Genomic DNA, 22,012 nt, shown 5'->3' with positions numbered 1-22,012 from the left:
GTTAAGGTTTTTTTTTTTTTTTTTTTTTTTCTAGATAGAGTCTTGCTGCATCATCCAGGCTGGACTTGAACTCACTGTGTAGCCTAGGCTGGCCCTGAACTCAAGGTGATCCTCCTGCTTCAGCCTCCCAAGTGCTGGGATTCCAGATGTGCACACCACTCCCAGTCATTTTTTAAATTTACCTTTAAAACAAACTTTACACAATTTCTAGATTAGGACAAATGACTCTTTTTTTTCCTTAATAATGTAAAATATATTTCTTTTAAATAGAAATACAACTTAACTTACCCTTTTCTACAGAATTATATATGAGAATGTTAACTCTTAGTAACCTTATATTTAGTGAAGAACCACGAAGAAAGCAATCCTAACCTGTTTTTTATACATCAAGTATGAAAATGCATTTAAAATATGCTTTGTTTTTTTGAGATGGTCTCACTCTGATACTCAGGCTGGTCTTGAGCTCATGGGCTTAAGTGATCCCCTCACCCCAACCTTCCAATTAGCTGTAGGCACCAACTCCTGGCTCCACAAACCACTTTTATTTGTCAGTTTTCAGTCAGGGAAAACGTAAAGTATATAAAATGTAAAAATACAAAATATAAATATAACGCTTGTCCTTGACTTTCTTGATTCCTTTTTGAACCCTTTGCCTTTTTGGCAGCTTCCCAACTTTAAAGGCTGATTGAGAATGTGCTAGGTGGAGCCTGCTCTGCCTGGGTTGGGTTCCCGGTTCTGCTGCCAACCTGCTGGAGTCTGTGGATAAGTCTTTTAAATTCCCTGTGCTCTGGCTTCCCCACAGTGCACTTGAAAGCGGGAATAATAATAACCATGCAAAATAATAATACCTGCTTTATTATGAGGATTGTGCCAGGATTAGGGGAGACAGGCACTAAAGCATAATTAGTAGTGTAAATGCTCAATAAGTGGTAATTATTTTTAGGCACCCTGGGCCCATTTATAGCAAGAAGTAACAAAATTCTTTATGGTGCATTGTTGCACTGCTAAAGGGATATCCCAGGAAATGCCCAGGCAGAGGAGTTTGATCCAAGGTCAGGGACTACTTTGGATGGTAAGGGAAGTGGGAAGGGGAGGGGAAAGGAAAGAAGGGAAAGGAAAAAATGGAAACAAAGTCTTTGTAAATAGGGAAGGGTGGAGGGGGTGAAGGGAGGGCAGAGGTATGGGGAAAAAATGAGAACCAAGAGCTGCCATGTAAAGGTACAAGACCCCAGTGATGAATGTAACTGTACTGTATACCTAAAAGGTACCAATAAACTCAATGAGGAAAAAAAAAAAAAAGAAAGAAACTACTTTGGATGACAGCTGAAACCTCCTTGGCTAGGTTTCCATCTTCTCCTCTAGCTTGTTCTGCCCCACCGATTTCTTCTATTTTTCCAGCAGGAGCAAAGGCTGGCACTTGTGAAGACCCTGTCACCTTCCTATCATCCTCCTGGGTGTGGAGTAGGAATGCTGAGAGTAGAGCAGAAGGGAGCAGCACTGGTCCTGTAAATGCATCCCTCACGAACTTCAGAGAGCAGTGAAGAAAGATATTCACAGTAACCCTGCTCTGAGCCCAGAAAGACTTAGCCAACCTCAACCTAAGAGTTTTGAACGATGGAGATGTCCGGACCCCACCCTGGACTAGCAGAATCTCAGAAAAGCTCCACCAGCAATTCTGAAAGTCACCAAAGCAAGATTCCAGTCACAGCACAACCAAGATTCCATAGTTCAGCTCAGGCCTGGCTCCTTACGTGCCATCTCGAGACCCCAAGTCTAACTGAGCACCCTCTACTTCTCACGGCAGCCTACTCTAATGCATAGATTTCTTTCCTAGTGTTTCCCATGCTATACAGAAATCATCCACTTATCTCTTGTTCTTCCTTGTTATCTTACAGCTCCTTGATGTAAACAACTGTATCTTTTTTCTCTCAAATTCTTTTATTGGTACATTTTAGGTATGCAGCACAGTTACATTCATCATTGGGAACTTGTACCTTTATGTGATGTATCCTGTTTTTTTTTTCCCCCCACACCCCAGCCCTTCCTTCAACCCCTCCACCCTTCTCTATTTGCAAAGGCTTTGTTTCCATTTATTTCTTATCTCGTATTTTTTTTCCTTTCCCCTACCCTTAAACAACTTTTCATCCTTGTTCTCTAGGAAATCTGGAATAAGTAAAATGTTTTGAAGAGCAAGTCCCACCCTAGCGAATTCCTTGGGCAGTAGACCGGGGAGCTGCTGTGACAGAGGACAGGCCCACAAACCCCTACCAAACTGCAGTTCATCTCCACGTCTGCCAGCCAGCCTATTGTAGATAAGCTCTTCCTAAACTCCTGCCCAACCTGAGTCCAAGACAGTAAGAAAATGAACACTGGGGTGAGAAATGGGTGCAAATTTAGTTAGATGAGAAGAATAAGTTCACCGCACAGGAAGGTGACTGTATATTTCAAAATAGCTAGAGGAGACCATTTTCAACATCCTCACCACAAAGAAATGATAAATGTTCAAGGTGATGGATATGCCAGTTACCTTGATTTAGTCATTATACAGTAGTGTACATGTATCAAAACATCACACTGTATCCTATAAATATCATACCATTATGTGTTAATCAAAAATAAAATGAAACTAAAAAAAAAAAAATTGGACTGAGAAAGACATGGGTTCAAGTCCCAGGATCTTTGTGTACTAGTTTTGAAGATCCAGCTTTAAGGACCTTCTTCTCCTTGCTTTTCTAATCTATACAATGGGAATAGCATTTCTATAAAACAGGAAGGTGTATGTTACACGTAGCACACCATCGCACACTAGACACCGCTGTCTAAAATGGAACCAGCCTTTCCGTTACTTGCGGCCGAATCCATAAGCCAAGCAGACAGGGACCAGGGCAGAGAGACGGCACTCATACTCACAGTTCCAAAATCAGGATGTAGGATGTGGGGGACTCGTAGGTGTCATGCAGAGTGACATACTGGGGGTGCTGCAGGTGCTGCAGCAGCGCAGCCTCGTGGGCAGCCTGCTCCTTCTTCTTCATTTTTTTGCTCACAAATTTCACAGCAACATCTTTCCGTGTAGCTTTGTGAATGCATTTCTTCACTATAGAAAACCGGCCTCTAAAACATGAGAACCAAGAGTCGTTAGGTAAAGGTACACGATCCCAACCATGAATGTAACTGTACTGTATACTTAAGAAGTACCAATAAACTCAATGAAAAAAAAAAAAAAAGAAAAAGAAAAGAAAAGGAGACCAGCCTCTGGAAAACAAAAGGGAGAAAGAATTTCCGAAGTTTTCTCAACTAGGTACCATTTTATGTAGGGGTGAGCAAAGTCTGGTATAAAAGAATTCAGATGGTAAATGTAGGTCAAGCACCCCGATCCAAAGTCTGAAATTTGAAATGCTTCAACATCTGAAACCTTTTGAGTACTGACACCACACCACAGGTGGAAAGTCCACACCTGATGTCATATGGTGGGCCACAAAGTATAGGCACGCCAGAAGTAGTGCATAACATCACCTTCAAGATATGTGGATTAAAAAGCCAGGCATGCACCACCACACCCAGCACTCGTGAGGGAGGCTGAGGCAGGAGGATCGCTGTGAGTTCAAGACCAGCCTGGGCTACATAGTGAGTACCAGGTCAGGTCAGTCTCAACTACAAAGTGAGACCCTGTCTAAAAAAAAAAAAGATGCGTGGATTAGTTACACAGGCAACATCGATGGATGTTGCATTGAGACTTATGTCTCATCCCTAAGATATCACCTGATATATACATATATACCCATATTCCAAAAATGTAAAAAGTCTTAAATGCAAAAACACTTCCGGTTCCAAGCATTTTTGTGGAAGAATACTCAATCTGTATTAGGAAACTTTCCCCATATTTTTAAGTACAATATTACTACTTAGAAAATCCATTTTTTTCCTCCCTTGGCATCGGAAGTCTTTGAGGTGCAAAAGGGCAACTAATATCAAATATATTTTAGCCAATACATTTTTATTTGTTTGTTTCTTTCTTTCTTTGAGGCAGGGTCTCACTATGTTGTTCAGGTTAACCTTGAACTCACTATGTAGTCCTGGTGATCCTCCTGCCTCAGCCTCTAGCCTGCAACACCATACCCAGCTAGCCAATACACTTTGAACATTGAAACAGATTTTCTTTTCTTGGTTGTCCCCCAACCCAGTACTGGTTTTCTTTAGGGGGGGTTGTTGTTGTTTGTTTGTTTAGGATCTTGCTATGTAGACCAGGTTGGCCTCAAACTTGTGGTGATCCTCTTGCCTCAGCCCTCCCAGTTCTGGGATTACAGGTGTGCACCACCATGCCTGGATCCAGTACTGGGGTTTGAACCCAGGCCTCACGCATGCTAGGTAAGTGCTCTACTAGCCCTTTGGTTTTCTTTTCTAAGAAGAATATATTTCTATAAAACACAACAATAACAATCCTAATATTAAATAAGGAGGTATTCTGTTCAATGACAGTTATAAAAATTTTTAAAGAAGCAAAATTTTCATTTTATATTAAGCAAAAATTCTAATATGTGCACAAAAGTAAAGAGTATAGATGTCCTATGTTCCCATCTTCAAAAATCAAGATTTCATCAATTTTGTTTCATCTATTCCTTTTCAAACTCTTGTTTTTTTCCCCCCTGGAATATTTCAAGCAAAATCTAAATAGCATGTCCTTTCACTCATAAATACTTTGGTTTATATCTCTAATTGGCACAGACATTTAAAACTATATAACCACTCAGCCAGGGTCATGTTTGACAAAATCACCCACATCTAACAGAACGGTTTCCACATGCAGGTGTAGTCCTGCAGAAGGCAGGAAGAGTGTGCACCAAAAGGGACACTGGCCACCAACTGAAGCAGAGAAAGCGGGTGAGGGAGGTGACAGGGAGGCCACCATCCTCTGCGGGTGGGGGGTGGGGCTGCTCCTGAGAAGACCAGGGTCTGCATCCAGCCCTTGCCAGCAGAGGGGCACACCCATTAGGACACTAGCTGCGTAAGCACGCCATCTTTCCTCTGAAAATATTCTATTTTTTAGAAATAATTCCTTCTTCTGCTCCCCCCGCCACATTCTCCCTTTCTGGAAGTTCTGTTTTTCAGACATGGGCCCTCTAGTCTAGCTCCCTAACTCTTCCTCTTCTATTTTCCATCTCCTTTCCTTGCAGCTCTGCTTTTCGGGAAATGTTTTTATCTGTGTCTTCCAGCCCTTTTATGAAGGTTCTCATTTCCAAGAGCTCATGATTGTCCTCTGAATGTTTTTGTGACATTGTGTGCTTAGTTGCTAATTTCACCATCACCTCTTACTTATTTAAGGATATTAATGAGAGTTTTTAGAAGTCTTTTATGTATAGTTTCCTTTTTCCCTATTTAAAAAAATCTTTCATTTTGGAGATTTTTCTGTGAGTGTTCAGTGCTTCTTAGTCGTGATTCATTTATTGCACCTTTACTCCTGATGGATATCTTTGCTAGATTAAAGTTCTCATTGGGTCTTTTCTTTCAGCTCTTTAAAGAAGTTGGTTCCACTGCCTCCCAGGCCCCTGTCCAATGAGAAGTCTGCAGTTGTTGAAGTCACCATTCCTCCTAGTGTAATCTGTTGTTTCTTTCTCTTGTTGCCTTCAACATGCTTTTCTCTGTATTGCTTTTCAGTAGTTTGGTTATGATGTGTCTGGCCATGCTTCTGTTTGCATTCACTCCAGTTAGGATTCACTGAGCTTCTTTATAAATTTGTATCTTTTACGACATTTGGGGACATTTAATGATGTTGTTTCTTTAAAAAACTTTTTTTCTGGTCCAATTACTTTCTCCTGTCCTTCAGGGGCTCCAATGACATAAATTCTAGGCCTTTTTTTGACATTTCCCCACAGGTTCCTATAATTGCATTCAGTATTTTAAAAATACTCACTTTTCTTTTTAAGCATAGGCATGTACTTCAGGCTGCTCTTGAACTCATTATGTAGCCCAGGCTGGCCTTGAACTTGCAGCAATCCTCCTGCCTCAGCCTCTGAAGTGCTGGAGCTACAGATGTTTACCGCCAAGAATGACTCTATTCTTCAGAGGGCATAATCTCTACCTGTCATTCCATTGACTCCTCCAACATCTCAATTCTGCTGTTGAGCCCATCGAATGAATTTCAAGATTTCAAATACAGTATTTTTTTTACTTATATAATTTTTATTTTAAAAATAATTTCTATTTTTCTGTCAAATGACACCTCATTTTCGATTCCTTTTCAAGAGTATTCACCTTTAATTTAAGGAAGATAGTTAAAAGAGCTGCTTTAAATTATCTTCTAACAGCTAGATCATCTCCATCATCTGTTGTTTGTTTTTTCCCCGGAGAATTCTTCATATTTTCCTGATTTTTGTTATGCTACATAATTACAGATAGTATCCTGAACATCTAAGGCATATGTGGCAGGTGGAAGGCAGGGATCTGTTTGCACTTGCTCCTGAGACACTGTCTTCTCAGGAGGGTGAGCCGCTTCCCTCCCGCCTCAGCATTGTCTCTGTGCCACTTGCATTGTACTTGGTGTCGTTGGTTCCTCAGCATTGGGCCAATCTACTGCACTTGTCTTCCTGGCTTGAGTGTGACCTGTGAGTGACTTGGACTGAGTTTTGTGAGCTCTCCTAGGCCATGTGTTACTCTTTCATCTGGTTTTCAGCTTCTCATACTGTACTGTCTCTGTCTAATGTGCCTGCTTAGCATATCCCTTTGTTGTAGTGTGATAAGCGGCCAAGTTAGATAGAAATGACTGGGCCCTTGAGGGAGTCAGTGCAGAAGGTGACAGCATGTGACAGCTGTGGCCGGAGGCACATCTGAAGAAGGCAAGACCAGATTAAAGTCACAATGGCCAGCCCTATATACTTCCCTAAGGGATGAATGGAAGCTTGAGATCATACTGTCATTGGTACCACTCTTGGGGGGTTTCCCATAGAAATGGACCATTATCTCTCTAGGGGTGGACCATCCTCTCTCACCCACCAAGACTAAGACTAAGGTTAAGACTATAGATTATTGGGCCAGGGATTTAGCTCAGTAGTTTCACCACCTGCCTCCCAAGCGCATGGTCCCGAGTTCAATCCCTGGTACCAAAACAACAACAACAACAATAATAACAACAACAACACAGACTATAGATAATTGAATTTCATGGATTTTCACCTCCCCCCAAAATATAAAAGATCTCTAGTCCCCAACTGTGTGTGCCTCATTCCTTTGAGCACCCACACTCTTCTCTTGAGGGCATACTATATTTATTTTTCTCAATAAACCTTTCCTACGCTTAACCTCTGTTGTCCTTGGAGTTCATTCTTTGATTTCAGGGAGCACAAAGTTGACACAGCTGACATCCAGTAGGTTTGCCGTTGTATCTCTCCTCGCTCAGTCATTTCAGCACAGTCTCAGGAGGCAGGATGAGCTGATGTCTATGTTACCCTTGCCGGGAGGCCTGGCCCCACCATCTGTGTGGGCCACACACCGTTGCAGAGGTAGCATCAGCTCCCAGACTGCTGTGGCACCCACGTAGTTATTTCTGGTTAAGTGTGCTCTGCTCAAGCAGCCTTTCCTTCTGTGGATGTGTTGTAGGGATGAGATAAATCTTCTTGAACAAGGGTTTTTAATATCATTTCATTACTGGAGAGTTTATTATTCTGAGTTCTTCTAGTGGGCTTTATTGAGTGGGCAACAAAAATCAAGACTTTTCCAACCATCTCTCCTGAACCTCATAAAACAGTAGACTATGGTCCATACACATGTACATACAGTGTAACCCAACCCAACCAAGAGCCCCACTGGAACATTTGCCCATTAATAAAGCCAAACTTTCCTTTCTCAAATGTTTTCAAACTTTTGAGTTCCCATTGTTCACTTCTCAGTGGAACTGGTCCCTCGTAGCTAAGGACATTGAATTTTCACCCAGGAGGTGGCATAGCGTTGCACACCTGTAACCTCAGTACTCAGGAGGCTAAGGCAGGAAGATCTCAGAGAGTTTGAGGCCAGCTTGAGCTACATAGTGAGTTCAAGGCCAGCCTGAACTACAAAGCAAGACTTTGGCTCTAAAAATAATTACATCTTAAAAAGTTTGTTTTGTTTCAAGAAAGAGAAGTGACTTTGTTTTCTCCAGGGATGCTCTAAATAGCCACTGGTTAAAATACAGCAGCCTGTATCTTAACAACCCAGTCCCACCTCTCTCCCTTGCCTGGCTCAGTAAGAATTCTATTGGAGGATTTTTTTTTTTTTCTACCCAATGTTCTGCCTTATGCCTAGATATCCTATCAAAGCCTCATGGAGTCATAGATGGGGCTTTTCAGAGGTGGCTGGATCAAGAGTGTGTGATGCTGGGATTAAGGTTGTGTGACTACTAAACCATTCTACTGATTGGTTTGGCACTGCCCTAATCCCAGTAACCTAGGCAGAGTATAAAAGGGGCAGAAAGAAACTGCTAAGGTCCCTTGCTTGCATCCTCTTGCCTCCCTGCTTGCTGCGGACTGTTTCTCCTCTACAATGCCACTCTGCCATGTCACCCTGCCTTGGAGCCAGCTGACTGTGAACTAAAACCTCTACAAACTGTGAGCTGAAATAAACCTTTCCTCCTTTAAGTTTGGGTATCAGGTATTTGTCTTGTTTCAGCAACAAGAAAAGTAGCTAACACACAAGTGAATTTAAATACAGTCCACTTCGGTTGGAATCTGTCAGTCATGAGAGGCAGAGTCCAGGAGCCCCGGCTAGCTCCCTCTGACCTCATGAACTGTGACAACCTTTGGGCAGTTGACTCTGTACCTTACAGGTGAGTTTTTAGATCAGAGGGGGTTTAGATTTTCTTTCATAGGTAAAAAAATCTTTATGAATAAAAAGCAGAACTTCAAGCTCACTGAAGTCCACACAAATTCACCAAGAAGCTGACTTCAGCTTTCATATGGTCAATAATTTTGCTGGACAAATCTTGGAGAGCTCTTTCTAGTGGGATAGTCCAGAATACAGGCCCAGAAGTCTAGGTTTAGGTGTGACAAGGGCCCTTCTATAGCTTTGGAACAGGTATCGCTCATGTGTCTAAGAATGACCATGTTTTATTTCCATCTGTTAATGTTTAACATTTTGAAAGGATCTTTTGAAAATATAAGGACTATATTTAAGAGAGAGGAAAAACTCTCAGACCGTTGCAGATTAAAAAACAAAACCGAAAACATTTATTACTCTGAACAGCTCAGAAAGTTGATCTTCCTTTGGAGAAATACCAAATCTCCAACTGTTTTAGGTGTTATAAAAAGCTTTACCCTGTGGCCGTCAACAGCAAATTCCTATCTCAGGGAAGAATTAATTGGTGCCTCCAAGTGATTAAACCGGTTGCATTAGTACCAGCTAGGGCTTTGATTTGCTCATTATTAGGGTCATATCTAGATTTATAAATTTAAATGTAAGAGAGAAAACTAGAATTCATTGAATAGAGCTGATATTTAATAATAATTGTTATAATGAGAGATGTCTGCTGTCAACATGCTAGTGAGACTAGCCTAAGTCCAGGGTTAGATCCTGCCTCCACTCTTCCTAGCTGTGGGACTTTGCAGCATTGCTGGCCTTTCCTGGTCCTGGCTTTTCTTGACAGGAAATCCACCCAATCACAACCTCATCCTGCTGTAAGGTCAGAGTAAGCCACATTTGTATAGTATCTGGGGCCCTGAAGGTGCTTAGAGAGAAGCATCATCATTATCACATGTATTTCACCAGGGCTTTTTGTCTCCTTCTGGCTGCTGAAGTTTTTCTCTGATGAAAGATGCTGCGGTGACAGGCAGTGAGTTACCCTGTGACTTGTGCTGAAGAAATAGGAACAGTGAATGTGTTGGCTCCTCCACAACCTCTGCCCCAGCCACGCCACTTAGGAATGCTCATGCTCCATGGATCGATGTCAGTCTGAGCTGGAGATGACACCAATGCCCTATCGTTCGCGGGTGCTTTTATGCACACACCTGGGAGGGTGGCAGTTTGTAAAATCTACCTGCACTTTCTCACCCAGGCCATGAGACCAAAGCAAGAACAGTGAGAACCTCTTTTTTCTTTTCCCATCAGCTATTTTGTAGGCCAGATATTTTCACTGTTCTGTTAAAAATCATATTGTATCCTTTCTATTTTTGAGAATATACTAAATGCTTTTTAACTAAAATACAAAGAGAGAGAGAGAGAGGGAGACAGGTTGTATGTGGGGAGGTATCTGTACTAGAAATACCCATAAAACAATGTGCTTGTGCTGGGTGAGGTGGCTTATGCCTGTAATCCCAGCACTTAGGAGGTTGAGGCAGGAGGATTGTCGTGAGTTCAAGGCCAGCCTGGGCTACACAGTGAGTTTGAAGCTAGCTAGAATTGTATAGTGAGACTTTGCCCCCCTGAAAAAGAACAAACAAATGAAAACAACAACAAAAATATCCAATGTGCTTGACAGAGGGACATATATAAAGACCTATACCAATATTAATGATTATATATTTCCCTTAAGAACGCATGGAACTTTTTAATAAAAGCTGATTATGTTCTACCTATCAAGCAAGTTTGAGTAAAAATCAAGGAATCAATATCACACAGATTTGGACCTCGTGAAGATGGAGGAGTGGTAAGCAGCAACAAATCAGCCTCTCCAAGATTCAGAATCCAAACACTGGAAAATAACAAGTTGGGGAGGGAAAGAAGGAGAAATGTGGATCCCTGGAACTCACGTAGGACCTGAAGGGAAAACTGGAGCTGACAGAAAAATTGAAGAGATAGAACACAATGCAGAAAAAGGAAGAGGCAACCTTTACCTTCTCCCCAGTTCCTGGCTCATAGTGTGAGAAAGGAAGACTGAATCTACAGTCACAGTGAAAGTGGAGGCCTCCAGGGAGAAATACATCAGTGGAACAGAGTAGTGGATGCTGTGAGCTACAACAGCTGGTGAGTGACTCCAGTCTCATCCCCTGGAGACAGGCTCCCTCAGATGCCATTCTAGAGAGGGGCCAACTGAGCCAGGGACTCAGAGCAGCCTCAGGTCGGCTCCATCTCAGGACTCCTGCTGTTAAACTCCCACAGTGACTGGGTGAGAGACAATCTCAGGAGAAATCCATGGTCAAGGAGCCATGGGCCAGCTGGCAAGAGACACCCAGAGTGTTATAAGCTCAGGTTCCAATCCCACGACCAGAGGTCAGGCTCAGCCTGAACTTCTGTGGATTTGAAGGTCCCAGAACCAATACCATGCCCTAATCCTACTGCTGACTAGCTGGGATTTTCCAGCACAGATCTGCCTTCTTTGTCTATCAGCAAGAAGAGCCATACCTTAAGTTGGACACTGACATAAAACTACAGACCCCAGAAGATAACCACTGGCTTGAAATCACAGAGAAACTTCTTCATCTTTTTTTTCCCCCTTTGATTTTGTTTTTCTTTTCTTTTCTTTTTCTTTTTTTAGTTTTTGTTCATTTGGGTTTTTTTTCTCTCTCTGAAATTGCTTGTATTTTTGTTTGGTCTTTTTTTTTTTTTTCATTCTTTCCTTCTCTTCTGTCTTCTTTACCAGTTTCCTGAGGCTTGAGTAATCTTCCTCTGTCCTTCAGCCTTGTTCCTAATCTCTTTTTCTTCTTTTATTTCTCTGTTTTTTCCTCTTTTCCTTTTTAATTTTGTCCCCTTAGGGTAAAATTGCTGTATTGAGTAGGTATTTACTATATATAATTTTCTGATTTGTCTTAGATCTTGTTATATAACTGTAAACCTTGTACTCATGGCTAAAGGTGGCTAATTAGTAGTCATCACAGCTTGTCATTTTCCAGTCTGTGTTTGATGCTTTGTTATTGCTTATTGTACTACTTTAGCCAAAGTGACATAGTTGCAATTGATCTTCCTTGTATGCCAATACCTAGATTGTACTAAAGAACTGGGTGCTAGGCCAAACAGGCTCCAACTTCTCAGCCCTAATAATCAGAAGAAGCAGAATGCTAGGACAAACCCAAAGGCCAAGCTATGCCTACAAGACATCTCTGAAAAGTAGTCATTTCCTAAAGAGGTTTTTTTTTTTGGCACTGGGGATCAAACTTGGGACCTTGCACTTGTGAAGCAGGTGGTGGAACCACTGAGCGAAATCCCCGGCCCAAGAGGTCTTGATAGTAGTAATAAAGCTACCTGTTGCTACCATAACCAATTTACCATAATTAGCATAATTGCTAACATAAGCAATTTACAAGCATCAATGCAAAAGCAAATACACACACACACACACAAAACCACACACCAAACAAAAAAGCAAAGAAAAAAATAGAAAATGAGAAAACATGGAAGCAAAATGCAACCTCAGACCTCTAGCTTGCGCAAGGCAAATACAAAGGGCATTGAGGTATAAGAAATCAAAAGTTGCACAGCTGAATTTTCTGAAATGGTAGCAGTGGAAGTAACAAAGCAGATAAATAAGTCTCTAAAAACGGATATAATTACACAGATAAATAAAGAGATAATGACCATAATGAAGAACATAGTGAAGCCAGAGTAGATACAGATTAAAAAAAAAAAAATAGAGCTTAGGAAAATGATGCAAAGCTTGAATTCCCAGCATAGGAAAGAACAGGATTCCATGAAACAGATATCCAGGAGGTTAAAAATTCTGTTGAAAGGGCTTGGGATTTAGCTTAGTGGCACCATGCCTGCCTTGCAAGCTTAAGTTCCTGAGTTTGAAAAAAAATTCTATTGAAAGGATACACAGCAGAATCAACCAATGTGAGAACAGAATATTAGATCTAGAAGACATATTTGTGATTTAGTGATCATCAAATGAAAACTTCTTAACGATAGCCAGAGATCATGACAAATCAATCCAATAGCTGCTGGATGAAGCAAAGAATAATATAAGATAGATAGGAATCAATACAAAATCAGAAGATAGCACAAAGGGCATAAAAAAACCTGTTCACAGAAGTAATTGCAGAAAACTTCCCTAGCATGGAAAAAGAACTCAACATACAGATAAGTGAGGCATACAGAACTCCAATTAGCCATGATCAGAAAGACAACACCAAGGCATATAATAGTTAAGATTCCAGAAAATCAACACAAGACTATTAAAAACTGTTAGAGAAAAGAAACAAATCACCTAAAAGGAAAGCCCATCAGAATCACAGCAGGCTTCTCAACACAAACTCTTAAGTCAAGGAGAGGTTGGAGTGAAGTATTTCAAGCCCTAAAAGAAAACAACCTCTAACCCAGGTTGATGTATTTCACAAAGTTATCTTTCAAAGTTCATGGAGAAATAAGATGCTTCTATGGTAAAGAATGCCTGAAGAAATTCATGGCCACCAAACCAGCACTCCAAAAAGTTCTGAAGGATATTCTAGAAAAAGACAATGAAGATTACAATTTTGTGAATCACAATAGAGTAAATCCACCAGGCAAGGCAAGCAGTTAAACAGAGGAGAAAGAAAGGGAACAACAACAGTAAGATAATATGACAAAGATGAATCAATATGTAATAGTTATAATCATCAATGTAAATGGTCTCACTTCACCCTACCCAAAATGGGCATCTGAAATGAATAGATACTTCTCAGATGAAGAAGTATGAACAACAAATAAATACACGAAAAAATGTTCAACATCACTGGCCATTCAAGGAACGCAAATTAAAACAATGAGAAGATTTCATCTCACTCCAGAAAGAATGGCTGTTGTCAAGAAATCAACCAATAACAAACACTGGTGAGGCTGTGGGGAAAAAAGGATCCCTCCTCCACTGTTAGTGGGAGTATAGACTGGTGCAGCCACGGTGGAAATCAGTGTGGAGATTTCTCAAATACTAAAACTAGAGGTTTCATTTGACCCAGCTTTTCCCCTTCTAAGCATCTTCCTGAAAGAGTTAAAAACATCACACCACAGTGATATATGCATACCCATGTTTACAGTAGCACAATTTATAAAGGTAAAAATGTGGAAATAGCATATAAATAAAGAAAATGTGTTATGTATAGTATATACAGTGGAGTACTACAAAGAATAAACTTGTAGGTAAATGGATGCACCTTGAGACCATAATTTTAAGTTAAATAAATAAGATATATAAAGGTAAAACAGGCTAAGTTCTGTGACCAAAATGAAGTTAAGTTAGAAGTCAGCAATGAAAGGTAATTAAAAAAATCTTATACGTAGAGCCAGATGTGGCGGCACTTGCCTGTAATCCTAGCACTTGGGAGGCTAAGGCAGGAGGATTGCCATGAGTTTGAGCCCAGTCTGGACTGCATAATATGTTCAAGTACAGCCTAAAGTACATAGTGAGACCATGTCTAAAAAACTGAAACTAAAACCAAAACCCCAAACTCAAACTTATTAAAACATTTTTCCAATATAACTGGGTCAGGTGGAAAAAAGAATGAATGATGAAAAGGTCAAAACTTAGGAAATGTAATAAAAATTGTATTTAAAAGAATTTGAGGCTGAAAATTCTTATATTTGAAAGGAATTGGACAGGCATGTTGGTGTATGCCTGTAATCTTAGCACTTAGGAGACTGAGGCCATAGAATCACTGTGAGTTCAAGGCCAGCCTGGAATACATAGTGAGACCTGTCAAAAGAAAGAAAGAATTTGAGCGGGAAAATGGATGATTGACAGAGACCCTAATACTAATACATCATTTCTGTGCTAGTACTTTGAACTTTGTAAAGAACTTACTTCTACATTTTGTAATACGACATATGTGTGTTTATTTTTAATTTCAAATGTTGTGCATACAGAAAGTATGCAACCAAAGCAATCAGACCAAACTATTTTACCTAGAGCTTGGTTCTGGTTTTTATTTGTCTGATTCTGTATAAGAAAAATAAATGCAACTGAATTTCTACTTGGAAAAAAAAGAAAGAGAGGAAGGAAGAAAGAAGAAAGAAAAAAAGAGGAAGGAAGAAAGGGAGGGAGGAAGAGGGGATGAGAACTGACAAGGGAAGTATCCAACATAAGTAAAAAAGATCACCAAAAAACATACACAAATATTGTAGGTGTTCTCTTCCTAGAGAGAATTAATTTATAAAAGAAAGAAATAATGACAAAAACACATTCTTCTCTAGTCATATTGCTAGCTGTTCACAGAAAACTATCCTTACCTTCCAATCTCATTCAGCTCAGTATAAGCAGAGTCAAAATTTTCCTTCCAAGAAATGGTGGCTCCATCTGCAGCCGCATCTTTGGGAGACAGAGAACCCGTTGATGACATTGAGGATTTTTCACATGGGAATAAAAAAAGGTTAATGGAGAGCTCCAGCGTAACTACAAAGCCATGCTCATGCCCAAATATGGAGGCTACGTCAGTGGGAAAGTGCCCCGATTCTCCAGCAAGTTATTTTTAAAATATCATTCAAGAGAAAACTGACATGACAGAGTCTCTCTGTCATCCCTCTACACAAAAGGAAAACTGGGACAGTTAGAAATGTAGCTCCCGGATGGCTTAAAATTAGAAAACACTTTGAAGGCCTAGAAAAGCCAGTGAGAACCAGGGATGTAGGGACGATGAGAAAAGAAGATGGAGAAGGTTCAGGCTCAAGGAAGGACAGGAGGAAGGGGTGCTCAGCGTGCTAAGGACTTTTCCAACACACCCTGAGCCCTGGCCTCAGGCGGGGAGGAGCTGATCCAGTGTATTGAATGGTCACTTAATCCACAGTGATTCTGTCAGCTTTACCTTGTATGATGGTGTAGACACATGTGCACAACACACACATATACACATGCACTCACAAACACAAGTGTGCAGGTCAGTATGTATTTGTGTGCTGCAGGGCCACAGCAAGATAGGAACTGTGCTCATCTTGGGCCAACTCCGATAGTGGCTTGGGAAGAGAGGAGCCACACGAGCAGGTTGGCTCTTCTGATCCCATACTGATCACCGCAGGCTGCCCAGACCACAGCCTGGTGAGGTAGAAGGTGGCTTACCATGTGGAATTCTGAGGACACAGAGACCCACGGCCATGGCATCTCCATGTGTCACAGGCTTATGGGAACAAGAAAAGTCACTGGGAGGGAAGTGACTTGGCCGGCAGTGGGGGCAGGGGTAGAGAACATTTCCTGATTCATCCGGGGAAGGGCATGGCCCAAAGCTCTCTGGGGACTCTAGACTTCCTTTAGTCCAAAGAGCCATGCCCTATGCCATGTGAGGGCAGTGACAACCTCACCCTCCTATCCCCAACATACACAAGCCACTTTCTTGCACTGCCTGAAATACCACTTATATCAGGGTATTTCTTTAGGTTAGCAAATTTCTTTTTTAAAAACGCCCCTGGAACAAAGGTGGGCAAAATAAAAACCATGTTGAGCTAGTTATGAGTATATCTTAGCTAATTTCTCAACAAACCTATATCAAGGTACGTTCATGTTGATGAAAAAAAAATTCCAAGAGGGTGCGTAGGTATCAAATATTCATTTTACAGGGATTCATTCAACTAGGTTGCTGTTCTCTCCCCATGTGTAGTTGGCAAGTGGGACTGTCCCGGATGCTTTGAGAAGCACATAGAACCTTCATGGCTTGTGACACCCTCTACATTCCTGGAGTAAGACCTGGTCCTCCTGGGAGCCCAGTAGATGCAGGATTAGTCAGGGTGGCAGAACTAAGCTCTGCCCCAAGACACTCAGGGCCACACCTGACAGAACCTTCCACCCTTCGCCAGCACTAAAAGGTTGTTTGGCTGAAGCCGGCGAGCAGCTCCTGGTCACTTTTCTTACAGCAGCATGATGATGCCAGTGAGGCTGTGACAGTGGATCAGGCACCTCACCCCCATGGCCTGGCCAGGACTCACCATACTCTGGAAGTCGCACAAACTCCGAGGGTTCGCTGGGAAGGCTGATTCCCCAAGGGTTGCTGGCGCTGACTCTGAACTGATAAGGACACCCGGGACTGAGGTCTTCGATGACGAGGTAAGTGTCCAAGGTGGAAGCCACGGACTGCTGCCAGACCTGGGAACCTGTGGCCCGGTGTCGGAGGACAAGGAGAGAGACAAAGCCAAAGCCACATTGTTTCAAAGACCTTCAGCGAACACAGAAAGGAAAATGGCTAAGTTCGATTCGCAGACTGTTGGGGTCACTGCATCAGCCTCTGGAAGGAAGCCTGTGGGTCACCCAGGGCAAGCCGGGTCTGGGTTCCTAAATGACTGAAGAAACATTGGTGGTGTTGGGAGAAGTTGGCTGATGGAGTCTGTCCCCTCTCAGATGTGCAAGTGCATGAGTGAAAAGACATAGATAATACCAACTTCACAGTGGCAAAGGGTTAATTAAGCTGGAGGAAAATATCATAAGTCAATAACAAAATGAGGGAAAATATCCTTTCGGAAACTGAAGCAAAATGGAAATGAACACTAGGTGTACGTAACATACTATGGCAGGGGTCGGCATTACAATTCTCTCACTTAACCCCACAGGAATCTGATGAGGTAAGTGCATAAAAGAAACCGAGCCCTAGAAGTACTACCTAATCTGCCCAAGAGAGCTTAGTTCCTGAGAAGGGACCATAACTGAAAGCAGCTGACAGACGTGACCTCTGTGGGTTGTGTCTCCCAGCTTAGCAGTCACACCGGGTGCCAACCTCTGTGAATGGCCTAGGAAAGATACTGAAATAAATGGCTTTATAACTGTACAGGGACTGCTCAATAAAAAGAACAAGATGGGAGGGCCAGAGATTTAGTGCAAGGTCCTGAGTTCAATCCTTGGTTCTACCACCATCACCAAAAACAAAAAAGAAGATAGGAGACTTAAAACAACTAGATAAAGTGGAGAACAGGGGAGGGGGCAAGTTTCTTTCTATGTGATTGCTCAATTCATAATGTGGTTCAGAAATAGGTTAACAATTAGAGGTACCTGGAAGCTTCTTTTAAAAACTAATTCTAGACAACTAGATGGCAGGCTCAGTCGTTGCCAGCTACTAAAGAAGTGTATGCACTTTTAGCATGTAAATGTAACACTTTGAAACATAGCATTTTAAAAGCTTAAACCACAAAATTTTAAATTGTGCAGTTAAAATATTCACACATATATATCTGTATGAATTTTATCTGGGGGCAGTGGGGTGGAGCTCAGATCACAGTATCCCAATTATTGCTCTGGGAGAACGCAAATTAGCAAACTATAGAGAGCTGGGTTCTTGTGCTAGTTTTGCCTCTTACTAACTACAATCTTGTGTTTCTGTCTTTGGGACTCAGCCTCCTTATTTGCAAAATGGGCTTGATCTGTCTGAATGGGGTAAGCAGAGCAATGTGGTGAAGATACTTTGAACCCCACCTTGGGTTGTGATCGTGTCAGAGAAGTTTAGAACCCCTTCGCGAAACTGGTTGCCTAAGCTTGCAGGTAGAAGGCAACTGGAGCCTGGCCCAGAGGCCTCTGTGCAGAGTTGGAAGACACCAGTGATAAGGAGGCTCAGGCTCCCCGAGGGGCCTCCCTGGAGGAAGTGAAGACAGACGATCAGGGTGCGTACCTTCCTCCCGGTACTCCACGGTGTACCCTGAGATGGTGCAGTTCCCCGTGCTGGCTGGGGGCAACCAGCGGAGAATCACAGAGGTGCAGCTCCTTTCCTGGGCAACGGGGCGGTTGGGAGCTGCAGGGACACCTGTGGAGACAGACAGGAGGGATCAGGGCTGCTTCTACTGAAGTTGGCATTTTCTTCCAAAATAGAATGGCACTGTGGAAATGTGACCTAATCTGAGTCTCAAGTGCTCCCTGTGATGTCCACCAGGTAGCACACCTTTCTCTGGGCCCAAAGGAGACTTGGGACTCCCTCTGTGGCCTGCTGTTCTTCCTCAGGCTAAACACCGCATACTAGGAAGGAGGCATGGTCAGGGATCCACGCAGGAGACAGCCCTTAGCAAAGATTAAAGATGCATTTTCTTCCCAGAGAATTTATTTTGGAAATTTCACACAGAATCATTTCGTCCTCCAGGCTCAGGGAAACTTGATCATGTTCACTTAAAATGTTTGACTAACATAAAATTCCTAGAGACAGAAAGCTGGATGGCCGTAGCCCGGACTGCAAGGAGGGCGGAATAGGGAGTCACTAACGAGAGGACATGGCTGGAATTTCAGTTTGGGAGATGAAAAGGCTTCTGCAGATGGTGGATGGTGGATGGATGGCAGGCAGTGCAAAATATGAGGGTACTTCCACTGAACGGCTTAACAAACGGTAAGATGGCAAGTATTATGTTGTGCTTCTTAAAATGCCTAGAAGTGGTATAAGGAAAGAAAGAGATTGTACCTTGCACCTTAACTGTAGCAGATGTGAATGTGGTCCCATGCTCATTCGTGGCTATGCAGGTATAAATCCCGCTGTCTTGGGGCATCAGATTGCAGATCTTCAGGGTGACTTCCCCAGAATCACTAGGGACACAAAAGGATGTCCTCTGACTCCAGTTATGAGAGGATTGACTGATGGGTAAAATTCCATAGGATTGGTACATGGTGTGCTGAGCTGAGAGCCCGGAGGCCCAAAGGCTACGTCCACACCTTGGGTGATCATTTTGTGTCTCTATCCCATTGCCTACTTTGTGGATAAAATTTGTGGAAATGACGGGTAGAGTAAGGAATAACGTAAGATAGAAAGTACAAGATGATTAAAAATATAGAAAGTCCTGTACCAGTACTTTTTCATAACATAATTAGTATTATATATTACCACTAGCAACTTTGTCCTAAATTATTTTCAGTCACACAAATTGATAATGCCATAGTATGAGAATATGGGAAGACTAAAGAATGAAAATATTTAAGTATTTCAAATCCTGTCTCAAAATGCTTAAGTGAATTATGAAAAGGTGAATTCCTTCACCCACATGCCAATTTCCCCCACTTGGTCCAGCATAGGGTCCAGGAGCACCCCAAAGGAAGAACTGCTCTGAAGGGATAATCAGAAGCTAGATCAGCCCTTTCCATTTCCAGGATTGTGACCCATCCTGGGCTCTTCATGATCCCCATAAAGCACAGACTCTCAAATCATGTTCCTTGGGCCCACAGTGTTATTTGACCTGGTTGGAAGTCTATGCTGAGAACACCAAAGAATGATGGTATTTTTCTCTATTTCCCATGCACACAGATGTGAATCAATGGTTGAAAGTTTCTTGCTTTTAGGTGTTCCTGCCCTACATGACTCCTATGTGGTTAAGGCTTGCTACTGCTTGTCTGCTGAAAGCAGCAGGACATAACAAAGCTCATGATTAGTGACCATAAGTGTTATCAGAATGATTGGGAGGCAGTCAATCAAGTCTGGTCAAATGGTCTTTTTTGTGCTGATGGCTTGATTTCCTATTGACCATTTTAGAATGAGTCTTTTTCCCCCGTTTTATAAAATTGTTCTTGGGTCAGGAATTAACTATATCAGTCTCATAGCATCCTGAAGGGCCCACAACACACCAGGGTGTCCAGATTGGAGGACCACATTCCTACCCCAGGTCTACTTCTCCTGACTTAGTCTTCCCAAACAGTTCTTGTTGTGTACATGGTGTGTGTACATGGTATGTACATTAGCTGTGTGGACCGGCAGCACCTGAGGCTCAGGCTGGGGGGCAGGATGCACTGTGGGCAGCTGAGACCACTGCTAAGTGTTACAGCAAAAAGGTTCTTTTCTGGGAGGCTGAGCCATCCATGGTTTTTCAATCAATTTCCTGATCAAGGCCAAGTGCTTGGTCTAAAATAGGCCCCAAGGCAGTCGTTGGAGAGACTAGTAATTCAGCAAGAAGTTGCAGCCTGGAATTAGCCCCTGCACTGGCTGTCAGCTTACCAGGAGGAGACTGTGTATGCGGCTGAGTTGTTGTCAGTGTCCAGGATGTTCTGGTCTGGACCCTTCCAGGTGATGGTGGGCTTTGGTCGCCCACAGACTTTGCACTGCAGTATCACTGTGTCCCCAAGCAAGCAGGTCACATCCACTAAGGGCACGAGGAATTCTGGGGCCACTGGGATCAAATCGATACACATTTATATCATTTTAATTCTACTTAGGATAAAACAGCCTTTTGAAGAACGTAGTATTCTCATCCCCACTCATGTTGTATAGCAATTCAAACCATCTTCAGCCTAACACTGTTGAGACATCTGGGTCCCTTTGAACAGTACATTAAATGCTTATTGTATAAAAATTACAAAATATATAAAAACAAGGGGGGAGCTCCACAATCCAGAGATGACTATGAACATTATACAAATGTACTTCTTACCAAAATTAAATCCCCTTAAAAATACTGCATGTCATAGTCTTTTTCACTGAATAGTTTATCATAAACATCTTTCCTTGTCCATAAACATGGAAGTACATCACCATTGCTCAAAGTCTCTATCTGAATGCTAGAAATACCTAATATATTTAGCCAGTCCTCTACATTCTCAGTTCTACCCCGCTCTGTAACTCACCTTCTTGGATGAAATTTGGATTTAAGATCTGGAAAACACAAACAAACAGAAAGTTGCTTGAATCCTAGGCAACTAAGAGAGAACAAGAGACTTTTACCCCACTGAATAAAAAGAAAGTACCACCAAGAGACGAGGCCCGGGGCCCCACCTGCCCCCTCACTGGGGTGCTTTGCAGTCCCGGTTACAAATCCCTCTCCAACACAGAGGCACCCTGGTGCGTTCCTGTCTGCTGTGGTTGGCTCTGCAGACTTGTTCCTCGGAGGTCTGCCACCTGCAGAGACCCTTACCCCTTCCTTTCCTCACCTGCCTTTCCTTCCCTCCCGCACAGTCCCCTCTCCCCTTGCCATTCAGCACGCACTTAAGCAATGTGTGGTTGCTTCTTCCAGTGACAAATTTTAAAAAGCACAGAACCTAAGCCCTATCAAACTGGAAGGGTCGTCAAAGTGAGCTCACCCAGCGGTTTCCTCTCATATGTCTTTGTTCTACCCTCCCCACCTCCAGCAGAGGAAACTTCCTTTCAAGTAGCTGAATGCAGGGCTTCTCTGGCTGAAGGGAAAAAAGAAGTCAATCTTTCCATCCTGAACCCACACAACCTCTTGTAGTCCAGGTCTCTGTAGGGCAATTTGAAACCACTGTTGTGAGCACTGTGCT

General features: G+C 42.4%; 1 protein-coding gene across 10 annotated transcripts in view; it reads right to left on the bottom strand.

Moving 5' to 3' along the window:
* The window catches only part of Kalrn (kalirin RhoGEF kinase), a 584,665-nt gene that overhangs the window by 10,432 nt on the left and 552,221 nt on the right, over window positions 1-22,012 (bottom strand). For all 10 annotated transcript variants that reach the window (XM_010618178.2, XM_010618187.2, XM_010618192.2 and 7 more), the window contains 7 exons: window positions 21,362-21,389; window positions 20,736-20,907; window positions 19,218-19,339; window positions 18,444-18,575; window positions 16,777-16,941; window positions 15,094-15,172; window positions 2,911-3,111 (listed from right to left, as the gene is read on the bottom strand). In XM_010618178.2, the coding sequence (XP_010616480.1) occupies window positions 2,911-3,111; window positions 15,094-15,172; window positions 16,777-16,941; window positions 18,444-18,575; window positions 19,218-19,339; window positions 20,736-20,907; window positions 21,362-21,389 (899 nt within the window). The remainder of the gene's footprint in view (window positions 1-2,910; window positions 3,112-15,093; window positions 15,173-16,776; window positions 16,942-18,443; window positions 18,576-19,217; window positions 19,340-20,735; window positions 20,908-21,361; window positions 21,390-22,012) is intronic.

This window comes from Fukomys damarensis, unplaced genomic scaffold (genome assembly GCF_012274545.1).
Source record: "Fukomys damarensis isolate Sample0158 unplaced genomic scaffold, DMR_v1.0_HiC HiC_scaffold_24, whole genome shotgun sequence".
Lineage (NCBI taxonomy): Eukaryota > Metazoa > Chordata > Mammalia > Rodentia > Bathyergidae > Fukomys > Fukomys damarensis.
The sequence above is the reverse complement of the archived record's forward strand: the minus strand, read 5'-3'. Positions and strand labels throughout refer to the sequence as shown.